Source organism: Xenopus laevis, chromosome 7L (genome assembly GCF_017654675.1).
Source record: "Xenopus laevis strain J_2021 chromosome 7L, Xenopus_laevis_v10.1, whole genome shotgun sequence".
Lineage (NCBI taxonomy): Eukaryota > Metazoa > Chordata > Amphibia > Anura > Pipidae > Xenopus > Xenopus laevis.
In genome coordinates, this window is record NC_054383.1 from 85,853,855 (window position 1) to 85,877,097 (window position 23,243).

The window sequence follows — 23,243 nt, forward strand, 5'->3', positions numbered from 1 at the left end:
TTTGGGAGAGGGGGTGTTCCTGCTAATGCCATGGTGAAGTATTCTGTTCTTTCTCACACCCCCAAAATGACACACTCTATTGTTTGCTAGGCCATATGCTCTGCTGGCCTCTTGCATGGCGACTACAGGAGTGCTGTGGGAGATAATAGGGAAGGTTGGGGCACACACTGTATGTATTTGTTGTCCCTATGCACTTACATGTGCATCAGTATCCTATATCACTATGGAAGTGCAGAACAGGCCCAGTGAGTTATAAATTACAATTATTACAATTTGTTTTACACAATTTTCATATTTAAGAAAAATCTCAATAGGCTTTATCCCTATTCTGGAGAAAAAAAACTAGACAGTGAAGAAAATTCACAATTTTCATATACATTTATAACTACTGGCAATGTAAAATAAATACAATGGGAAGTTGCTTGTAATTACGGTTTCAATATTTTTTTCAAGAAAGAAATTTTACAAACATTTCAATAATAAATGTAGTGAATCTAGTAATGTCATTACATCAAACATATACATTTAATGATAGTAATCACAGCAACAGTAGTAGTTAGCAGTAAAACAACAATAATGATTAAACTATAGTCTACGTTATGATAGCTAACAATATTCACTTAAATCAACATGCATATTTCACACGTGCATATAGGTTGAACTGATGGTATTTATATCTGTATAATTGTGTAGTATCCACCTTTTTATACTCCTATTTCAACCTCTAAGTTATATTTGGTAATATCTGGTGATCTGGTGATAAATATCCAATAAAAACCCATAACTTATGAATAACTAACAACAAACAAACAAACACTAATCTACAAGTCCCAATATCTTCAAAGTATAGAACAGAAAGTTTTCCCTGTATTTTCCAAAAATTAAGATTCAATTGACATCCAATAAGGCCAAATGAAACCGGATATACTGTTCTACATATATGTGTCCTGTGAGAGGAGGGGATTATAGTTCTGATCTCAAAACTCTAAAGTTCTGAAAGTTTAGATTGTATGTATATTGTAGGCCATAAACTAGCCCTGTTGCTTGTAATTACATTGTCTTTTATTTTGAAATAACCTTTAATTTCATTTTTAGTACAATATGATGTAGGCACTGGTATTTAATGACAATTTACAATTTAGCATTTTGTTCAACAGCTGTCCAGTTTGGTATTTCAGCAGGAATGTGGTTACTAAGGTCTAATTTACCCCAGCAACCAGGCAATGATCAACTCACACATACCTCCAAGCAGGGCAGCCATCAGGGGGGGACAAGGGGGAGTGTTGTAGGGGGCCCCGAGGGTAAGGGGGGCCCGACCACGCCACACTTACTTGATTAGCCTGGCCCCCCATCTTTCTGAGAGCTGCTGACTTCGGGAAGGCATGGACGTTTAAGGGGCCCTGGCCACCAATTTTCTTATAATCTGAGGGTGGGGGGCCATGGCCAACAATTTTGGCCACCAATTTTTTTTCTCATGTGGGGTCCTAGCCACCAATATTTTTTAATGGGGGGGGCCTGGCCACAAATGTTTTTTTATGGGGGGCCCTGACCACCAATATCTTTTTATTTTTTATTAACATGTGGGAACCCTAGCCACCAATATTTTTTTTTGTTTTTATACTGTGTGGTGGGGAGGACGGACCTGTAGGTGAAGCTTGTGGTGGGCGCAGCCCAGGGGGCACAGGAAATTTTGACGTACGGGGCCATACGATTTCTGATGGCGGTCCTGCCTCCAGGGCACAAGACAGAAAAATATTCTGACCGATTCATACATAATACCCTGCTGGAGCATTGCAGAATAAATACACTGAGCAACGTATACAGGACGTCTCCCTCCATGCTGGTGTATATACAGACAAATACATGGCATTTGGTGTGTCCTTTTGGGCAATAGGTGTGTTCAACAGGGGGTGATAATATTTCCCTTCCCCGAGCCCCCATGCAGCAGCAGGCCGGGATTGTCTTCCTTAAAAGCCCAACCTTGCACTGTGCGAACAGGCAGAGCCGCAGTCTCACACACTCACACACACATGTACTCTCCTGCTTGTGCTAGCCTTGACTGACAGCTTGTGCACAGGGCTGCTGACGTCAGAGCTGGCTCCGGTTGTCAAGGGCAACCCATTTGGCAAGCGAGCTGTGAAGAAAAGAGAGAGAGAGAGGGAAGAAAGGGCCCGCCCAGGAGGCCTCCTACTGCTCTGACGTCAATGGACGTTAACTGTGAGAACATGATGCCTTGTGCATAGAGCGGTACATTGGTTTCCTGCTGCACAGCTGCCTCCACTCCCTGTGTCTCGCGTGCTTCAGCCGGTGTAACAATACCTCTGTGCTGCTGCTGCTCTCTGTGTGACTTTAGCCATAAAGCTGCAGTGAGTTGACTTTTCTGGACCTGTAGAAAGTCATCCCGCTTGCTTGCGTTGCATGGATGTTGGCGATGGCTTTGGGTATAACCGTGCGGGAACACATTGTGGAGGAAGGAGCTGGACAATGCAAACTGTAACGCCTTCCATTTGGGAATTCTCTGTCATCGTCAACTTTGCAAAGAAGTCGTGCCATCGTATGCGACCTCCAAATCGTTGCCTTGCACTGTTGCCCGAATGGCTGAGGAGCTGAGCGACTGTATCGCATCTGCCTGAGATTCCTCCTTTCACGGCGACTTGTTGGGGGTGTGAGCAGTGATCGTGCCGGTTGATGTCTGTTTCCCTTTGGAGCTTCCCGGCCCGGCTCCCAGCATGGTCATGGCGGACTGTCAGAAGCCTGTACAGAGGGGTCCTGTCCGGGTCGGATTTTATGACATAGAACGCACTTTAGGGAAAGGCAATTTCGCCGTAGTGAAGCTGGCCAGGCACCGGATCACCAAAACCGAGGCAAGTACCGCACACATGTGTGTCTGCCACTTGTGTGACTGTGTGCCCTGCACCCCCAGCTCTTCTTGCACTACAACTCCTCTTTTAGCGCAATATCAGCTGGGGAGCTGCAGCTTCCACAATTCAGCTTTTCTCATTTCATTATGCCAACCAAGTCATTTTGTGTCCATTGCTTTACCCGCCCTGGGAAGGAGTATAGCAGAGAACTCACTGATGACTAGCTGGCCACTCACCTATGATATTGCCTTTCCATAGCAAATCCTAATGCTGGGCATCCATTTATGCCATTGCTTTCATACTGGGCAGCATGTACCTATTTATGACATTTCTTTACAATGTGCACCCAGCTGTGATGTTGCTTTACCCTAGTGAATGCTTATGTTAGACATCCAGGCACCTTTCTAAGTGGCATTGCTGCAATTCCAAATATGGCATTGATTTAGCCAGGTAAAACCTACTGCTGGGTGCTCCGTTTGTTGTTTCCATTATTGGTTACCCAAATCTGTCACTGCCTTACCCAGCGAGAGCTAGTCCCTGCTACCTAAGCATGGCATAATGTTTTACAGGGTAAGGGCATTGCTCTAACTTCATAAGTATTGGGGATACAAATGTGCTATTGCTTTTGCCTGGTAAGTTCTTCTGGTGGTCACCTAACTAGGGCATTGTTTTTATCATTAATACGTGGTGTAAATGATGACATTTTAGAATTGCGTAGAGGCAAAGATACTAAATAGTAAAAATAAAAACATCCTGGCAACTCTTCTAAGAAATATAACCTTTTTATTTTTTTTTCTTAGTTGTCAAAAGATAGACATAATTAACTATATAATTTCATATTTAGCCACTGCCTTCATAATCCGTATACGGAACTTGCTTTTATCTGTCACCATGGAGGCAATAAAACCTTAACTGGCATAGAAATACTTAATCACAAGCAAGTTTTTAGGCTCTTTAAGTAAACCCTGCTTTTAGCTGCTGCCATGCATAGCGGTGGGTACAAATTCTTAATCTGGTTTTTATGTAAATTATAGGATCTGTTGGCAAATTGTTGCTACAGTTTTTTTTTTTCTAAATCTCGGTAATTAAATCACGCACTGTTTCTTGGGCCAAAGACAGCAATGTCAGACCTAAAAGTACCAGCATCTTCTGCCAGGAAATGCTCGAAGTTTGGGTTCATCAATTGCTCGAGTGCATTGAGGACTGAATACTCTTCGCCACACAAAGGACTGCCAAACACTCTGTGGCTTTTCTCAATTATACCTAGAGTTGCATGTGACTGGGAAAAACCTACTTACCCTAGTAGTAGTTCATCAACTGCTCTAGTGACCAAATTGTTCCCAGGAATCCCAAGGACACCGGTTTAAGTTTATCTGCTGATTTATGGATCACCTAGCACATTTCATAGTCATATTTATTGTCATCGCTTCTTCATATAAAAGATAAATGCATACATAATGAGACGAAATTGCAATGTCCCTATCCCGCCCCAGACCACATACTCTGAAACAAACATACACTGTACTGTGTTAAAAATCCAAACCATATTTCAGTATACACTTTCAAGACAAGAATATATGAATAGAATTAAAAAAGAAAAGAAAACCCATTTTTCTAACTCCCACTCCTTCATTTATAGACAGCCATTACCACAGGTACAGCTGCGAACTAATCCATAGCACCAATCAATTTCCCCTGTTTTTTCCAACTGCTACACTGATTAAAGGTATATCTGTGTGGCTGCTATTGAGTTCATGGTTTGTTAATATGGGCAGTATGCTGTTTTAGCATTGTAAGGGATCGGAACACAACATGCATTCTGTTGGCATTGTAAAACTGGCGCCATAAAATGCCCTGTGGTCACTCTCTCAAATGTATTGCTACTCTAAGAGCTATACACTGTGAATTTTGGGTTTTTGTCACCTGTCTCTGGGTTATGTAGTTCAGCTGACCAAAGTGATGCAACTAAAGAATCCATGTCATCTGATGGCCATTTATATTTTTGTGAGAGTCCTGAAGTCTCTCAGTATCATTAACACCAAGGCAGATTAAATGTCACCCCTTGCGTCTTGTCATCGGACCTCTGTATCCTGTGGCAATGATATGCTCTTACAGTCAGTGAAACAGAGCAGTCAAGAGCTGAATGAGTATTCGCTGTAACATTATTGTCTTTTTTTTTTTGTCTGTAGTACACAGGTGTATTCTATATACAATCATTTTATTAAACTTTTAAAGCTGTGACCCTGTGTCGGGAACAAGTGCGCTTATTTTCTGTTTTTATAGGGGATCTAAAACAATTAATTAAAGTTTGCATGCAATGCAACGTAATTCTAAGCAATTTTCCAATACAGGTATGGGATCAGTTATCTGGAAACCCGTTATCCAGAAAGCTCCAAATTACTGAAGGTCGTCTCCCATAGACTCAACAAGGTACTTGATTATAAAACAGTACCTTGTACTTGATCGAAACTAAGATATAATTAATCCTTAGTGGAAGCAAAACCGGGCCTATTGGGTTTATTTAATATTTAAATATATAAAACATTTCCAATTATAATGATTAGAAAATTATTTGTGAATATACTTGCTACAGTCACCGGTATCTGTCGGGCCCTTTCTTTCTTCTCTGCTCAATTAGGATTTTTGAAACAAGGTAGCGGAAACCAGCAAGCCATGGAAGGCCAGATTCTGTTAACTTGTTTCAAAAGGCAAAACCAGCAGTGCAGAAAGGGAAAGACAAATATTTATAGTTGCAAATAACTTTATAACCACTATAAACTTTGCAGAAATATGTATTGGAAAGTTCCTTGGAGTTAGATTCTTTCATTAGGAATCATTTTGTCTGTCCTTCTGTCTGTGCATCTGTCTCATGAATGGATATTGTAGTTTTAACGGATCAAGATAAATGTTTCCTGAAAATAGTGATATGATTCACGTTATCCGTGCCTTTGATAAAGTAGAAGAAATTGTTTTTATTTATGCAGCAGTTTTATGCATGACTCATTGCATTATGGAGCTGGGGGGGGAATCTTTTCTTTTTTTCTTTTTTTTTTCAATAGATACAGTTCATCAATGCAATGCATATTTCTGCCTCATATGTGTGACTACCTCAAGAGCCAGTGCTGCTGCCAATAGCTTAGATAGTTAAGCTTAAATATCATTGATCCTCTTCTCGCCTTTTTGTTTGTGATAGCGAGTGGTATGGAAAGCTACCCTTTGCTTCCTGTTGATGTATGATGGAGCACTTCGGGTCCTGAGACAAGAACATTTTGTTGCTAAATTTTGCATATTGTGCAAGTTTGTTTGACCCTGAATTCAGGTCACAGAACTCTGTTTAATTTTATTCAATATTATTACACTATTGAAGCTTGTGCTCTCTGACATACACTATCTTGCCGCACAAAACGCACAACACTTGGCACAACACTCAGTGGCTCAAGTCTGATTCCCTATCCAGTTGAAATTTGTTGATTTCAAAAGGCAGAATTGTGACCTATGGAAACTGTTGGCACTGAATACATTCATACATTCTTAAACATACATTTGCTTGTTTACATATGTTGCGTTTAATATTTAACAGTTGCATAACTGTTAACACTTCGGTAATCCACCTAGGAAGTGGGGGCTATGTAACTTAATTTCTAAAATTAAGAAATCCTAGACCAGGGTATATTACTGCTTTATGCATACATCTGCTTGGGGAGGAGGTTTAATACCATGATAAATGCAACATTCCTTTGTTTAATGTAAATTATAATTGTAAATATTCTGTGTAATGTCTCTCAGAAGTAATGACATGTAATTAAAGCTACAGGTTTATTTTAAAAAGATTTTTCTCTTGGACAGTGGTAGGGTGCCCTTTTAAAACCTTTCTCTGCATATTTATAAAGCTGTATGGAAGGTGCAGGAGAAATTTACATTTTGGTGGTTTACACAGCACGTCGCCATATTAATAACTACGTAGCTACTTCTAGACACTGATGATACAATTTGTTAACTAAGCCAGTGTCCTTTGCCAGGTTAATGAACGTACATGATTTTGGAGTAGATTCCAGCATATCTCTGACATACGTACGTTTATTAATAATATGAAATCCAGACTTCCCCTTTTGTCATAGATTCCAGTGCAAAGGCTTGGATACACTAACACAACAGATTTATAATTAAGTATTCACATTTGACACAAAAAATTGCTCTAAAATGAAAAGGTATATCCATAATACATGGATATCTGTAGGATCGGCAGGTCACAATGCACATACCAAAAATTGAGCAAAAAGTAATTTCATGTGATATTATTGGTACGTGTATGGGCAGCTTCTGACTTGACGCAATGTAGCTGAAGCTAGATGATTAATAGGCATGGGAAGAAGCCTGCAAGGCTGACCTACACATATGGCAGTGAATGGTTGGTACCATTTTAATAAAACAACTTTTTTGCAAGTATGTCAGGTTTTTGGCATTTGAAAATGAGAAAGGAGTGCCACTCAGTCTTAAAAATTAAGGTAAGCTAACCCCGATTTCGGTGATTCTGAGTGTATAAACCCTGAGCTGTCGCTTCAGTCAAGTCACCAGTTCAAATATTTGGACACAATGTGCAGGGAAAAGAAATACTCACTGGAGTATGTTGGTCGTCCGGTGAATCACCCCGAACCAGTCGCTTGGAGTGAGTGAGAGCCTCTATTCAAAAATAGCACGAGCACACCATCAAACCACCTCAGCTGAAAATTAAAAGCAGGTCTTTATTTTTTTAAAAACATTCTGCCTGATGTGTTTCGTATCACACAATATGTAATCATAGGCACGTTAATACCCAACAACAAGGTTTTTAAGCATAGTGAATAGTTCAGTGTTGGAGGTAATGTCTCCCCAAATCATATTGATACTCCCAGTGATAACTCACAATTTTAAGTAGTAAACCAGCGTATAATTTTACCACTGTTTATCAAATATGGTCCTGTATCTCAGAAAAAATACTGATGTAGTATGTTCAGGAGATACTAATATATTACTTAATGAAGTTTATAAAATGGTTAAAGTTGAAAAAATTATAATGACAGTCCATTTAGCTTCCTTCCTACTGTCACTGTGAGTTCCCCTTAAATCCCTTGTAAATGTAAACCTTTCTATGCAGGTGCTTTTTCTTTGGTCTGTGGTAAAGTCTTATGTACTTTGTGAGCAGGCTAAAGCCACTTCAGCAATACTGGCCTCACAGACAAGAACAGATAAAGAACGATTAGAAATGTATGGAAATGTATTTATTAAAAGCTATTGTACTGAGATGATCTAGTATCCTATTTTTTTTTTTTTCCTTTCCTTATAGAAAACTTTAGTAGAATTGAGTTCAACCCCCCCCCCCCCTTGGATTTGACTAGTCATCTAAAACTATCATACTGGCAAATATGGGCGTCCACAGATGTGGCAAGGGGGGTGCACTTCATAATAAAGGATTTTCTCTTGCTGTATGTATGTATATTGTTTTTCTCTTTTTTTATATTTACACATTTCTTAAAATTTCCACTGAAATACGTTTATAAAAGGCTTACCCCTCAGCGCCCCTTCAAATAATGAACCATCCCAATGCCTATTCTACTGCTCAGAGCAGCAGCCGGCTTTAGTGTCGCCCCTTCCCTCTGTTGTGGCTGTGCCCATTTTATAACTAGTTTTTAAATAACTCACTCATATTTGATGCTCAAAGGAATCCGCATGTGAAAGTTTCTACTCTTGGCACCCTTGCAACCTGTAAAAGCCTCATTAGAGTAAAAACTAGAGAAGGAGAAATCTGAAAGAAAGCTAAATCCAACAGAACCTTCATAAAAATATATTTTTTATTATTTTTTAGCAGAAAATGGCTAATATCAACTAATTCCTGCATGAGACCTGTATATACAGGTATGGATCCTCTTATCCAAAGTGCTCAGGCCCTGGGGTTATCCAGGTAAGGGGTCTTTCTGTAATTTGGATCCCCATAACTTTAAAAAAAATCATTTAGAAGTTAATTAAACCCAGCAGGATTGTTTTGCCTCCAAAAAAATATATATAATTTGTAATTAGTTTCATTAGGATCACATTCAAGGGACCGTTTTATTGCTACAGAGAAAAAGAAAATCAATTAAAATTATTTGAATTATGGTTCACCTTTAATTACCTTTTAGTATGTTGGCTAATTCTAAGCAATTTTTCAATTGGTTTTCAATATTTATATTTTATAGTTTTTAATTATTTGCCTTCTGACCCCATCTAAAAAACAAATGCTCTGTAAGGTTTCATATATATTGTTGTTGCCACTTTTTAGTACTTGTCTTTCTATTTAGGCCCTCTCCTATTCATAGTGCAGTCTCTTATTCAAAACAATGGCATGGTTGCTAGGGTAATTTGGGCCCTAACAACCAGATTGCTGAAACTGCAAACTGGAGAGCTGCTGAATAAAAAGCTAAATAACAATAAAATCGCAAATAATTAATAATGAAAACCAATTGCAAATTGACCCAGAATGTCGATCTCTACATCATACTGAAAGTTAATTTAAAGGTGAACAACCCTTTTAAAATAGATTCTATGGTAGATGGCCTTCCAGTAAATAGGGGCTTTTTGGATAACGGGTTTCCAGGTAATAGATCCAAAACCAAAGTGAACCTTTTGTGTAAATTACTTTTATGATTTTAAATGAACTCTTTGGTGATAAAAGCAGGCTGCTGGCTTCTAGTTAGATGCTAATCCACGGCATCAGTCTCCTAGCCGGTAAATGTAATGCTATAAATCAGGGAAGGGCAACCTATAATCCTCCAGAAATAGCAATGCAGCAAGGTTGGAGGCTGCAGTTCAGTTTTCACATGTGAGAGTTGTGGTTCCATTATTATTGAAATCATTTGTTAGATCACCTCTCTGCAGCTCCTTTAATTGTGTGATTGGATGCTGTAGGTTTCTACACTGATGTTGCACCTATGCTTGTGCTAATGGCTGCACCATGAACCCCCACTATTCATTTGTACCCTATACAGTTTGTATAGGAGAATCTCCACCATATAACTGTTGTGCTTTTTTAGCATAATGAAAATAATACAAAAATGTATTTTTTCCAGTATAACTTAACTAAAATTGTCAATGATTTCCAAAATATTTTCAAATGTATTTGCAACTGAAAGAAGCATTTGTATATCCCTTTTTCTTCTCTGATCCAATTCAATTTCACCTCCTGGTCAGCAAGTCCGCATGCTTTTCTTGTTTCAGGAGTCAGAACCAGAAGTGCAGAGAGAGAACAACCGGACAGGTATTCAATAGTCATATACAGCAACATTTACAAAACCATTGACCATTTGTAATGTATATTAGAAAGCTGTGTTAACATTTTCTGCAATGTATGCATTTTTTAAAAACTTTATTTTTTTTTTTTTGCAGCTGAATTTTTGCTGTTGTTTTTGTATATAGTGTAATATAAGTTGTGTAGGAAAGTTTGGCCCTCATCGCTTTAATACAGATACACTATATGCTTTTGATTGCATTGGGTTGTAAGCTGCATGTAAATTGCACCTACAAAGATTGCGGATCGGCCATACAGCAGTTTTAAGGGATAGGTATGCTGAAAATGTCAGTAAATCACTGCTAACTATATGCACTGTTCTTTATTTGTTTTGCTGGTAAAGTAAAGAGAAGAGAGTCAAAGGCTACTTGGTGCTTGCACATTACAGTATCTGAGCACTTGCGTCATCATAGTACTTAGAACGTGGCTGCCCTTTTTTTTCTTCTTCTTTTTCTGTATTGAATAAATACCCAAGAGAAAAGCCACCGGGCTACAGTGAGCTGTTGTGTGAGTTACATGTACCTATAACAGGAACCTGTTGTGACTGCTGCCTTTTTTCTCTGCCGGCTTCCTTAACGGCCAGGATTTAGAAAGCACTGGTGTGTGTTTGTGCAGTAGTTTTAACCTTTCAGGGAATGGCTAGAGCTTGGGACCGTGCAAATTTAAATGCATCTGCTTCTGGACTGTGTGTTTTATTTGCCAGTCATTGGAAAATCTGGAAAAGCTCTGAGCTAGGACAGCGCTCTGATTATTCTTCCATGCATTTCTCCCCTTCTTTTATCTTGCTGTTCACATATTTGCCCCTCTCCCTGTTTCCACATAGCTTCACCAACCCTGTTCCCCATTTCACCCCTTTTTAATACAAGTACGGGATCTATTATCCGGAAAACCCCTTATCCAGAAAGCTCCCAATTACAGAAAGGCCATCTCTCCATTTTTAAAAATGTGGATTATCTGGATGAAATGATTTCCTTTTTCTCTGCAATAATAAAACAGTACCTTGTACTGATCCAACCTAAAATATAATGTATCCTTATTGGAAACAAAACCCAGCCTATTGGGTTAATTCAGTGTTTACATGATTTTCTAGTATCCGTGGAGGCCTGTTTATTGAAAGTAGAATTTTAGTGGTTTGAAACCACAGTTAAAGTCTATTTCTCTAAAATCACGAATGCCATGAATGTTATCAAAAGATCCCAATATAAAAAGTAGGAATGAAAAAAAATGCCAATTGATGTGCTAAAAAATACGAAAACTGCCAAAAAAACTTTTTTCGTACAATTAGCAGCAAAAAAGACCTCTAAAAAGTCTGAATTAATTAAAAACCGTCCAATAGGATCAGCGCAGCTCCCAATGACTTCTATAGGACATTAACAACTTTTACCTGCCAAAGTTTTGTATCAGAGGTTTTTGTGGTTTTTACACTTAATAAATCTCAATTTTTTGGAGCTTTTAAAAGAGAATAGGAAAACCACAAATTTTTAGCGATTCGTCGTAAATCAACCCCTTAATGTATGAAGATCCAAATTACAAAAAGATCCGTTATCCAGGTCCTGAGCATTCTGGATAACAAGTCCCATACCTGTAAGTACACTGTATTTGTACTTGCTGTACTTAAGTACTTTTTACTACCGTATATACTAGAGTATAAGCCGAGTTTTTCAGTCCCCAAATTATGCTGAAAAACTCTACCTCGGCTTATACTCGGGTCAAGCGCAAAAACGGTCACCGACGTCTAAGAATAGTCGCCGGCGTCTAAGAATAGTCGCCGGCGTCTAAGAATAGTCGCCGGCGTCTAAGAATAGTCGCCGGCGGCTAAAAATAGTCGCCGGCGTCCAAGAAAAGTTGCCAGTGTCCAAAAATAGTCTCCAAGAATATTCGCCGGCATCCAAAAACGAGAAGCCGGCACCTCCAATGGGAGCAGAAACCCTACATTTTTTGATTGAAACTTACCACAAGCTGCTGCATTTCTCACCCTAGGCTTATACTCGAGTCAATAAGCTTTCCTAGTTTTTGGAGGTAAAATTAAGTACCTCGGCTTATACTCGGGACGGCTTATACTCTAATATATACGGTACTTTTCAAACTCTTACCTACAGGGGTAACTAAATTATCCTTTCAACCAAGGCAAATTTTGATCACTGGGCCATCTTACTTTATGCTTCACGCTACACCAATTAATGAATGCATTTCATATTCCAGGAGCTTTATTCTTTCTATTCAAGTTCAGACCCAGACTTTAACCTCTGTCATCTTCATTAAGTTCAGTGTCTGATGACCCAATTACTTCATTTTAATCTTCTGTACTCAGACAACACACTTTAATTCCTTCTTGGCTATGTGCACATGAATTTCCTTTGTGTGCACATTTTAAACTTATGTGTGCAGTTTTTAAATTCAAAGAAAATTCTTTGTGTGCACTACTATTTGCTGTGTTCACATGATCGCATCCCTTCGACGGAACATTGCTTCAGGGCAAGGGGTCCTATTAATTGTCGCTAATATATGTACTGAGTAGGCTCTCTGAGATAAATAAAAGTACTGGAGCCAACTTGTAGTACTGGGTTTTAGTGACTAGTTCAAAGTCAACATTTGTTCTGCTTGTTTCTTCCTCCACTACAAAAGTGCTGCTGAGTGAACTGCATGAAATGGACCAAATACACCAAATTATTATTAGATTATAGCTTCCCCACACATAACAATTACACAATTTATTCATACATTATTGTGCAACTTCTAATAACTTGTAATTACAAGTGCATTAGTCATCTTCTTGTTTTAAAAATACCAATTGGCAAACTGTAGGGCACTGCTCATCTTAGTTTGCTACGCTCCATAAAACATTTACATGGCAAGTAGTTCACCACAGGTATGGAATGTATTTTTGGATCAGGGGGTCTTCAATTTTTTTCACGAATCTCAAAAAATTTGCGGTTCTACTTTTTTTGGGAGGGAAAAAAGTTGATTTATGAAGTCTAAATATCATGAAAACCGCTAATACAATACTTCACCAAGTAAAAGTTGCTGAGGTTTGTTTAGAGTATTTCAAGGTATTTGGATTTTTAAAAGCATCGTTCAGAGCAAATTTCCATTTGTACTTTTTCTTATCTTTTAATAAATGTCATGACATTTGTAGTTTCAGAGTTTGAGGGGTTAGTCGTGGTTTCAAAATCCTCTAAAACCACTACAATCCAACCTTTGATAAATAGGCCCCTAAGTGTATTTAAATAAAAAAACAAAAAAACATTTGAACAATAAATAAACCCAATAGGATTGTTTTGCATCTGGTAAGATTAATTATACCTTGGTTGGCGTCAAGTAAATTTTTTTTTTTTTTTTTTTAAATAGTTTTTAAAAACTGGAAATATTTGATTAAATGGAATTGGCCTTCTGGTATTATGGAGTTTTCTGGATAACAGATTTCCGGATAACAGATCATATAACTGTATAATATACCCCCTAATTCATTCACTTTTTTGGACTGAAATTGAGTTTCTGTGCAAAAAATTGGCTTTGCTTTGCTACTGTGTGCTTGTTCAGCTTACACTGTAACCTTGATCTGCGTCAGACGTATGAGTTCAGCACAAGAATGTACCACCAGCTAACAAAGAGCCAGAGCATTAAATCATTATCGTTATCAGAAAATAGATATGAGCTTTGTTGATTGCTCAGGCTGCCCCATCCAAATTGAAGACTGGTAGCTCTTGGAAGTACGGAAACCTCTTATTGACTTATGTTACATTCTAATCTTCGCGATAAGGGAACAATGATCTTTTGTGAATAATAAGGTTGAAGGGAAAATGGGAACCAAGCAGTACTGCCTAGTATATTTTTTCTATAGGAAATTTATATTTGCAGTACATGTATGAAATGGCATACCAAATAAAGGCCCGTTTAAACAGGCTTGTTTCTTTTGTGTCAAGGAGTAAGGTTGCTCTGCTGATTCCCACAGACCGTGTGGCTGCCCCCCCCCCCTTTCAACATTGGTTCTAGTGCAGTCTTTCATTTAAAGGGGTTGTTCACCTTTAAATTAACTTGTTTCTTTTGTGTCAAGGAGTAAGGTTGCTCTGCTGATTCCCACAGACCGTGTGGCTGCCCCCCCCCCTTCAACATTGGTTCTAGTGCAGTCTTTCATTTAAAGGGGTTGTTCACCTTTAAATTAACTTTCAGTATGATGTAGAAGAGCGTGATATACTGAGAAAATTTGCAATTGGCTTTCATTTATTTTTTATTTATTATTATTTGTGTTTTTTGGGTTATTTAGCGTTATATTCAGCAACTTTCCAGTTTGCAATGTCTGCAATCTGGTTGCTAGGGTCCAAATTACCCTAGTAACCATGTGTTGATTTGAATAAGAAACTCAAATATGAATAGAAGAGGCCTGGATAGAAAGATGAGTAATAAAAAGTTGCAATAACAATACTTTTGTAGCCTTAGGGCAGGGGCACACGGGCAGATTCGGGGAGATTGTCGCCAGGCAACGAAATCTGCCAGTGTGCCCCAGCCCTTACAGAGCTTTTGGTTTTTAGATGGGGTCCGTGACCCCCATTTTATAGTTGGAAGTCAGAAGAAGGCAAATAATTCAACAACTTTAAAAAAAAATAATAATGAAGACCGATAGAAAAGTTGCGTAGAATTCTCCTATCTAAAAATGAAAGGAAAACTATACCCCCCAAAAAATGTAGGTCTCTATTAAAAGATACTGAGTAAAACAGCTCATGTGTAAAACCCTGCTTCATGTAAATTAACCATTATCATAATAATATACTTTTCTAGTAGTATGTGCCATTGGGTAATCATAAATAGAAAATTGCCATTTTAAAAAATAAGGGCCGCCCCCTGAGATCGTAAGATTCACTGTGCACTCATACAAACCACATGTAAGGTCACATGAGCCAATTAACAGACAGAGTTGTGCCTTTTGCTTCCTCACTTCTTCCTGTTACAGTTAGAGTTGTAGTATTTCTGGTCAGGTGATCTCTGAGGCAGCACAGATAGTCACGGAATGGTGATTCAAGGCAAGAGATGTAAAAGGGCAATATTTATGTAAATATATATTCCAGTTTGGTAAGATTCTTTAATATGTCATTCAATTTGATATAAACTATCTGTTGCTTAAGTATTCATTTTGGGGGTATAGTTTTCCTTTAACTGAAAGGTAAACCACCCCTTTAATCACTGCCTTGTGGTTGCCAAAATCCCCCCCCCCCCTACAAACATAGGATAGTAAGCTTTGGAAGGGCTGAACCACTGGACAAGGGGGATTTTGTAGTTAACAGTTGATATTTATTCTCGAGTCATTGAAGCTCTTGTAGAATTAACTAATATATTATGGGAAAGGGTATTTTTGTTGTTCTTCCTTTACTGCAGCAATATTTGTTGTAACACAGATTTTCTTTTTCTTTACAGTCAAATTAAATGTATATAGTGTTTATTGGATGTAGGTTTTTGCATTGCACATTGGGCACCTGCATTTGTTTCAAAATGCTGTTCTAATCAGATGTTGTCCTGCAGCTAAACAGCAAACCAATCAGCCAGTTGGATCAAACATAATATAAGGTAAAAGGCTGTTATTTTTAGCCAACTAACACAGTTGCTTTTTTTTTTTTTTTTGTGAATGCAGCATTGACATTCACTTAGCCTGTTTTTCCATGCCAGAGTCACGAAGCATTCTCCTGTCTTTGTAGTGCAGTCATATCTGACATACAGCTTACACCTCACTGAAAGGAAATAAGCCTAAATAAGAGTGTGCAACTAAACCATTCCAATTAGCCCCCTGTTGCTGCTGCAGGAGAGTTTGGAAACCCGAGATGTCATTCGGGTCTCTGCTTCTCAGTCTGTGGAATGAACAAAGTTTTGCAGCATCCATGCAACTCAGAGTTTGTGGGCCAGTAACAAATTATCTTAAAATTATGATAAAATTGTTTTAGAAAGTAATATTTTAAGGCAATTAGTGTTCATTTTTTTTTTTAATTTGAAATATAAGCTGTTTTTTTGTAATCTGCAGCTCTCAGACTCTTAAACTGGCCATAGATGTTGAGGTTTTTAACGATCGTACGAATTTACCATCAACTAAAAAGACCAATTTGCCAGGAAAACAAAGGGGAGCTGCCTGCTTGGCCCTGCAAACATATATAGATTGCACTGGGACCGACAAAGATTTTTTGACCTGGCCGATCAATTTGCCGACATGATGTACGATCGTTCGAATACCACTAACCGCACGATAATTTCAATGGTCGGGCTTCCCTAAAATCGGTCTATCTGTGTCTGTTGCAGAGTAATAAGATCACTAGATTCCTTCTCTTTTTGAGCCTTTGTCATTGATGCTTAGAATAACAATCTCGACTGACGTCAGTTCCCTCTTGTTAGTAAATACCATTTCTTGTCTGACGAATTCTGTGGTGCTGCCTGACTTTATCACATTGATTTCTAGGCTATTACTGATCTGCACATTCCAGAAATTCTTTGGGATACTTAATAATGTTTACAGAGAAGGGGACTGAGAAGCAGGAAAACCTACATTGAACGTAACACATGGGTTTTAGTAATTGTGGAGAACAAAGGGGTTAAGGAACAGTTGCTAGCTAAAAATAATTCCCTTAATCCCTTTGGTGTATAGGGAACTATGTGATAGGGATGCTGTCCATCTTCTTAGCTATAGTTTTATACAATACTAAAGACCAGTTAAAAAGTTGCTCAGATTTGACCATTCTATAACCTTATTGAAAGTTAACTTAAAGATGAACCACCCCTTTAAAAAATCTAAATAAAAAGTTATCTGATAAAACCATGGAAAAAAATATGAATACCTCAAATTTGTACTTTATTTATTATTTTAAATGGTTAAAAGCTCAACAAAAAACAGAATAACTCAAATTGCATGTATAGTTTACATCTTATCTAGGACAGCTCCCATTGACTCGTTGCATGACCTTGCAAGCTTTCAGATGCCGAGGTTTTACACGATACAGGTGTGGGATCCGTTATCCGGAAATCCTTTATCCAGAAAACTCAGAATTATGGAAAGGCTCCATTATAAACAAATAATCCAAATATTTAAAAAAATGATTTCCTTTTTCTCTGTAATAATAAAACCTTGCACTTGATCCAAACAAAGATATAATTAATCCTTATTGGAAGAAAAACCAGCCTGTTGGGTTTATTTCATGTTTACATGATTTTATAGTAGACTTAAGGTGTGAAGATTCAAATTACAGAAATATATCCGGAAAACCCCAGGTCCCGAGCATTCTCGATAACATGTCCCATACCTGTATTGTTTTTTTTCCCTCTGAATAAATACTGAAAATTTGTTTTTAAACTGTTTTTCAAATCCATGATTTTTAGAGCAAACAAATCTGAAAGTTGAGAAATAACCCATTATTATTGCTTTACATTTCAGCAATTCCAATTTCTCTGAACAAATGGGTATTTTTGGACACTTAATCACCCGTGGGAGAGGTGATCTCCTGCAGGCAAGGTGTTAGATGTTACATTGCTTCAAGGGTTAAACAATTATAGAACCTCCCAATACTCCCTGTGTGAACCCGGTGTGTAATAATCCAGGTGTCTGAGGACTTACTGTTAAAAGCACAACACGCTCCGCTTCCCCCCTGGGAATGTATGAGCTCAGCAGTGGAATCTGTCCCTAGTAATTTGCTATATGCATGTTGAAATGAGACCAAAGATAACAAGAAGGCGGTTGGCTACTCCCAGAGAGGAGCCGTGCTCTCTCTATTAAGTACGATCGTTTTTTTTCCTTAGCCTCAACGAGCTAAGAATGCAAGGTATTTTTCTATATCCAGACAACACGTGTTCATTACATTGGTATAATAACTTAGCAGCTATAAGTGAGGTATTGTGGCTGCTAAATAATGTTGAAATCATTGCCAAGAGTTGGGGAAAGGGTGTAATTAAATGTGTTTTTGATACACTTTTCCTATTAACTTTCAGTAGTATACTTTGGTCTGCCCTTTATTTAAGCATTTGTTTTATGTAGGACAATGATTCATTGACTTGTATGGTAAATTCCATTTGCATGAATATACTACAAATCGACTCAACAGGCGGAATAACCTGTGCTAGTGTCTTTATACATCTTATAAGCAAGAGTCTCAATAGGGTCCTATTAGGAGGCATGCATATACTTCAGTTTAGATGAGAAATGTGCTAAGGGGACTTGCTTTGTAAAAAGTGATTATAGATTTATTAACTTGGGTGTTATATTACAAAATTATTGCTGGAAAATAGAATTCCTTGCACTGCAGTGACAGAAAACAGACTGTGGTAAATGTTGCTTATTAATGGTTTGCTTATCACTCTGCCTTTGTTAGCCATCTGCCATTTTTAGGCAGCCCTGGATTATGTTCCACTTCCAAAAAGTAGTTCTTTGCTTAAGGGTTATAAAATGAACCCCTTCTTCATATAACTGGTACATATTAGCCATGCTAGTACCAAAGCCAATCCTGGATTTGGTGCATCAATATAAAGCTGGCCATAGATGTTGAGATTTTTAAAAGGTCAGATCCTGATCGTGAGACCACGATCTTCTCAGAACGATCGTACGATGGTACGAATTTACCATCAACTAAAAAGACCAATTTGCCAGGAAAACAAAGGGGAGCTGCCTGCTTGGCCTTGCTAACATAGATAGATTGCACTGGGACCGACAAAGATTTTTTGACCGATAAATTTCCTGACAGATGTCGGCCGAAAAATCGTAAGATGTACAATCAAATCCCACTAACCGCACGATAATTTCGAAGGATTGGTCGGCCTTCCCTTAAATTGGTCGTTCGGCAAGAAGAATTGTTGCGTCTATGGGGAGCTTAAGACTCAAAAGTTTGCCCTAATCTGGGAACCCATAGTAACCAATCATGTTTTGTTTGAGTCAGCTGATCAGTAAATGCTGCCTGGTTGCTATGGGTTACTAGACAAGTAGCAAAGTTTGCACCATTGCCCCTTAAGTTTTCTATAATACAGACATTAACCCTGCAAAACATTTATTAACCACACCAAGAAGAAGTGGCTTTTTCAGCTATTCTGGCTAAACCAATGGAAATAGTTTACATTGTGGGGTTAAGCGAGCCACAGAAGAGATTCCTTTTGCCACAGCCAGTGACCTAATCATGTAGTTATCTGATCTTATCAAAAGCCTTTACCCTACGTGAACTGTGGTTTCCTGGTGACATAATGCATTCAGTAAGCAGTTTCATTTTTAAAACAAATCAACAAGCGTTTGAATAAAAAAAAAATAGGGAGGTGCAGAAATGTGTGCAGAAAATGTCAGATTACGTAAATAACAAATTCTTTCAGCTAACAGCTTTTCTTGATTGGCATTAGAATATGCAATAGAAGTGTAACTGTTCCATACAGAAAGACACAATGAACTATAGAAAAAGTAGTCTTTCCACTTGTTTACTTACATTTTTCATTGTTGTACAGTATTTTTTTTTTCTTGTGATAAAAAGAGAGCAGTCTTGTGATACTGTCTGGCTGTGCTCTCCCATACAGACCCCTCTCCCATACAGACCCCTCGCTAATAATGGCACATGTTGACAAGCCACAGCGGTTTATTCTTTGTATATTTAGCTGATTTGGGGATCTACCGTAGTATATACATTTGCAAATATACAGTCATATGAAAAAGTTTAGGAACCCCTATTAATTCTTTGGAGTTTTGTTTATCATTGGCTGAGCTTTCAAAATAGCAAATTCCTTTTAATATACATGTGGAAACAGTAGTATTTCAGCAGTGACAAAGTTTATTGGATTAACAGAAAATATGCAATATGCATCATAACGAAATTAGACAGGTGCATAAATTTGGGCTCCCCAACAGAGATATTCAATACTTAGTTGAGCCTCCTTTTGCAAATGTAACATCCTCTAGACACCCCCTATAGCCTTTGATGAGTGTCTGGATTCTGGATGGCGGTATTTGTGACCATTCGTCTTAACAAAATCTCTCTAGTTCAGTTAAAGTTGATGGCTGCCGAGCATGGACAGCCTGCTTCCAATCATCCCATAGATTTTCGATGCTATTCAAGTTGGGGGACTGTGACGGCCATTCCAGAATATTGTACTTCTCCCTCTGCATAAATGCCTTTGTAGATTTCGAAGTTTGTTTAGGGTCATTGTCTTGTTGGAATAACCAACCCCTGTGTAACTTTGACTTTGTGACTGATGCTTGAACATTATCCTGAAGAATTTGTTGATATTGGGTTGAATTTATCTGACCCTCAACTTTACCAAGGGTCCCAGTCCCTGAACTAGCCACACAGCCTCACAGCATGATGGAACCTCCACCAAATTTGACAGTAGGTAGCAGGCGTTTTTCTTGGAATGTGGTGTTCTTCTTCCACCATGCAAAGTGATTTTTGTTATCACCAAATAATTAATATTTTGTCTCATCAATCAAAAGCACTTTGTTCCAAAATGACTGTGGCTTGTCTAAATGGACTTTTGCATACAACAAGCGACTCTGTTTGTGGTGTGAGTGCAGAAAGGGCTTCTTTCTCATCACCCTGCCGTACAGATGTTCTCTGTGCAAATTGCACTGAATTATAGAACAATGTACAAATACACCATCTGCAGCAAGATGTTCTTGAAGGTCTTTGGAGGTGTTTTGGGTTGTCTGTAACCAAACGTTAGGCACCCTCAAGTTATTGTATTGACTTACCTGAAACTCGGGGCCGGCGCTCCTATCAGCAGAAAACTGCACCTGCCCGGGGTTATACCAGTGAGCACCACGGTGTGATCCACTTCAGTCTTTCAGATCCTTCTCGTTTAAAGGCGGCTTTTGGTAGTTATCACAAACCTATGGGCACGTATTACATTTTCCTTATAATTTTTGAGATATGTCTCTTTTCTCTGCTGGTGTGTATATGACCCATTTGCCATTAGAAACTAAAAATCCACTTCACACGTGCACTCAAATCTTACAACCTTATAGTGTTATTAGTGATATTATGCAGGCTTAATTCCTGCAGTGCTCAACGCTAGGTGGGTCTGGGTGCAAATTCACCGAACCGAACGCTTAATACAAGACATTCAATGTACATTCAAAGTATACAGGTCACTCACTGCTCCTGGTCTCTGGCCTGGGTGCAATGCCCAGAACCCGCAGCTTTGGGAGGCTTTCACAACCGATACAATATCCTTACGGCGTGCACTCGACAGATCAGTAGACAGCAGTGAAGTAAAACAGATTTATTGACCAGACATTTTCCCTAACCAGACATTTTCCCTAACGCGTTTCGTTATTGGATTACGGTATTTGGATAAAATGACAAATTGATTACTTGGCTAATTATAGCCCCTTTGTATCCAGCCAACCATAGTGATTTTTTAAAATGTATTTTTTTCCCTCTTGGAATAGGAACAGTGGAATTATGGAAACTAAAAGAGCGCAATGACAATTCCTATTAAATAAAATTATGAGGCACATTTGTTAAGGGTTGAATTTCGAATTCCTAAACTCCTGTAATTCAAATTTAAATTTATAATTAAAATAATCAGATGAATTGAATTGAACTCGAATCAAATTCGATTTGAATTATAAAAAAATAGATTCAAATTTAAATACTGTATTCGAGTTTTTCTCCCAGGAAGGCTGCAAACATCACCAAATTGATCCCTGGACCTCTCCCATTGACTTGTACAGTAATTCGGCAGGTTTAAGATGGCGAATAGTCGAATTTGAGTTCTTAAAGGGCCAGAGTATGATACATTTTTAAATTCGAATTAAAACTCGAATCATGTTTGGATAATTTACAATTTGAGTTTTGACCAAAAAAAAATAAATTCGACCCTTAATAAATCTGCCCCTAAATGTTGGCATAAGCACATTAAAAAGACGGTTCACCCATAGATATGTGCAACACGTAACATATCCATTAGTCTCCAACCAATCGGGAGTGGATTTTGACACTAGAAACACAGCCATACCGCAGTCAGATGGTTGAGTCTTGTTAATCTTGGCAGGAAGGCCTGTGGTAGAATAAAAGCCATGTTTACTTAGTGCAAATACTTCTCATTTTTTATATGTATTCCAAACTCCACGTTTATTTACTCACCCTCGTTTTATCTCCATTCATCAGCAATTACATAAAGCCTATGTTGTTATGTAGCCAGATCCCTGGCTGAAACATTAACTCCATGGTTACCTGAGGCCTGCTTTGTGTTGCTGTGGCAACTGCTCTGAAAAGACTTATGTGGTCATGCTAATTTCTGCTAAAGTAGCTTATTTTTTTTGTTTTCAAATGTGTATATGAAAAAAGCATATAGGAACCCAGATGTCTATCTGTATATAGAGCCTGCACACAGGCAAGGAGCTTTCTTCTTCCGATCATCAGAAAATGACAAATGACAGAATATTTTAAAGCGCTTTTTTTTTTTTTTTTTACTTCAAACTGACACAAACGGCTGATGAGGAATATTTTAAGGCTTCAGATTGGTTGTTTATTTTCTAAATACAAACTATGGAGCCAGTTTAAGAAAATTTCCAGGATTCCCAGCAGTTTGAAATGTCATTGCATTTATTAACTCTTTCCTGACAGTGAGGAAACTGTTCAAAACCTTTTGATGCTCAAATGTGTAGCAATTGAAGCAAGTGCTTTTGATCAGTTGAATTCCGTTGCTATGTGTGTGTTAGTGCTCAGTGTCACTGATGGCCAATTCAGAAAGTCCCTGAAAATGAAAAACCTTTGCATTAAATTTAAGTCCTGGAGCCAGGCCCGGACTAGCAATCTGTGGTTTCTGGCAAATGCCAGAGGGGCCGCTATAAGGTCCCATAGAAAGTCAGTATTTAGTGGGCTGGTGGGAGCTGCTTGGGCCTCTATGTAGGCTGATTGGGCCTCTGTGTACCTGAAATGCCAGTTCCTATTTTAATTCTCAGTCCGGACCTGCCTGGAGCTGTACTTGTATGTTACATAGAATCTCCACTCACAAAGTCACACAGGGTAGGATTCATAAGGGGCGTTTCCCTCAAAATCAAAACATGTATATTATAAGGCCTATGACACACACTGCATTTTCTCTGCAGATATGGGCCAAAAGTACCCTGTATGTGTACAGAT

At 38.3% G+C, this 23,243-nt stretch overlaps 1 protein-coding gene across 1 annotated transcript in view; it reads left to right on the plus strand.

Moving 5' to 3' along the window:
- The first annotated feature begins 2,125 nt into the window (after positions 1-2,125).
- Positions 2,126-23,243, plus strand: part of sik2.L (salt inducible kinase 2 L homeolog) — a 104,283-nt gene continuing 83,165 nt past the window's right edge. The window contains exon 1 of the mRNA XM_018225910.2: positions 2,126-2,864. Coding sequence (XP_018081399.1) covers positions 2,730-2,864 — 135 coding nt within the window. The 5' untranslated portion in view covers positions 2,126-2,729. The remainder of the gene's footprint in view (positions 2,865-23,243) is intronic.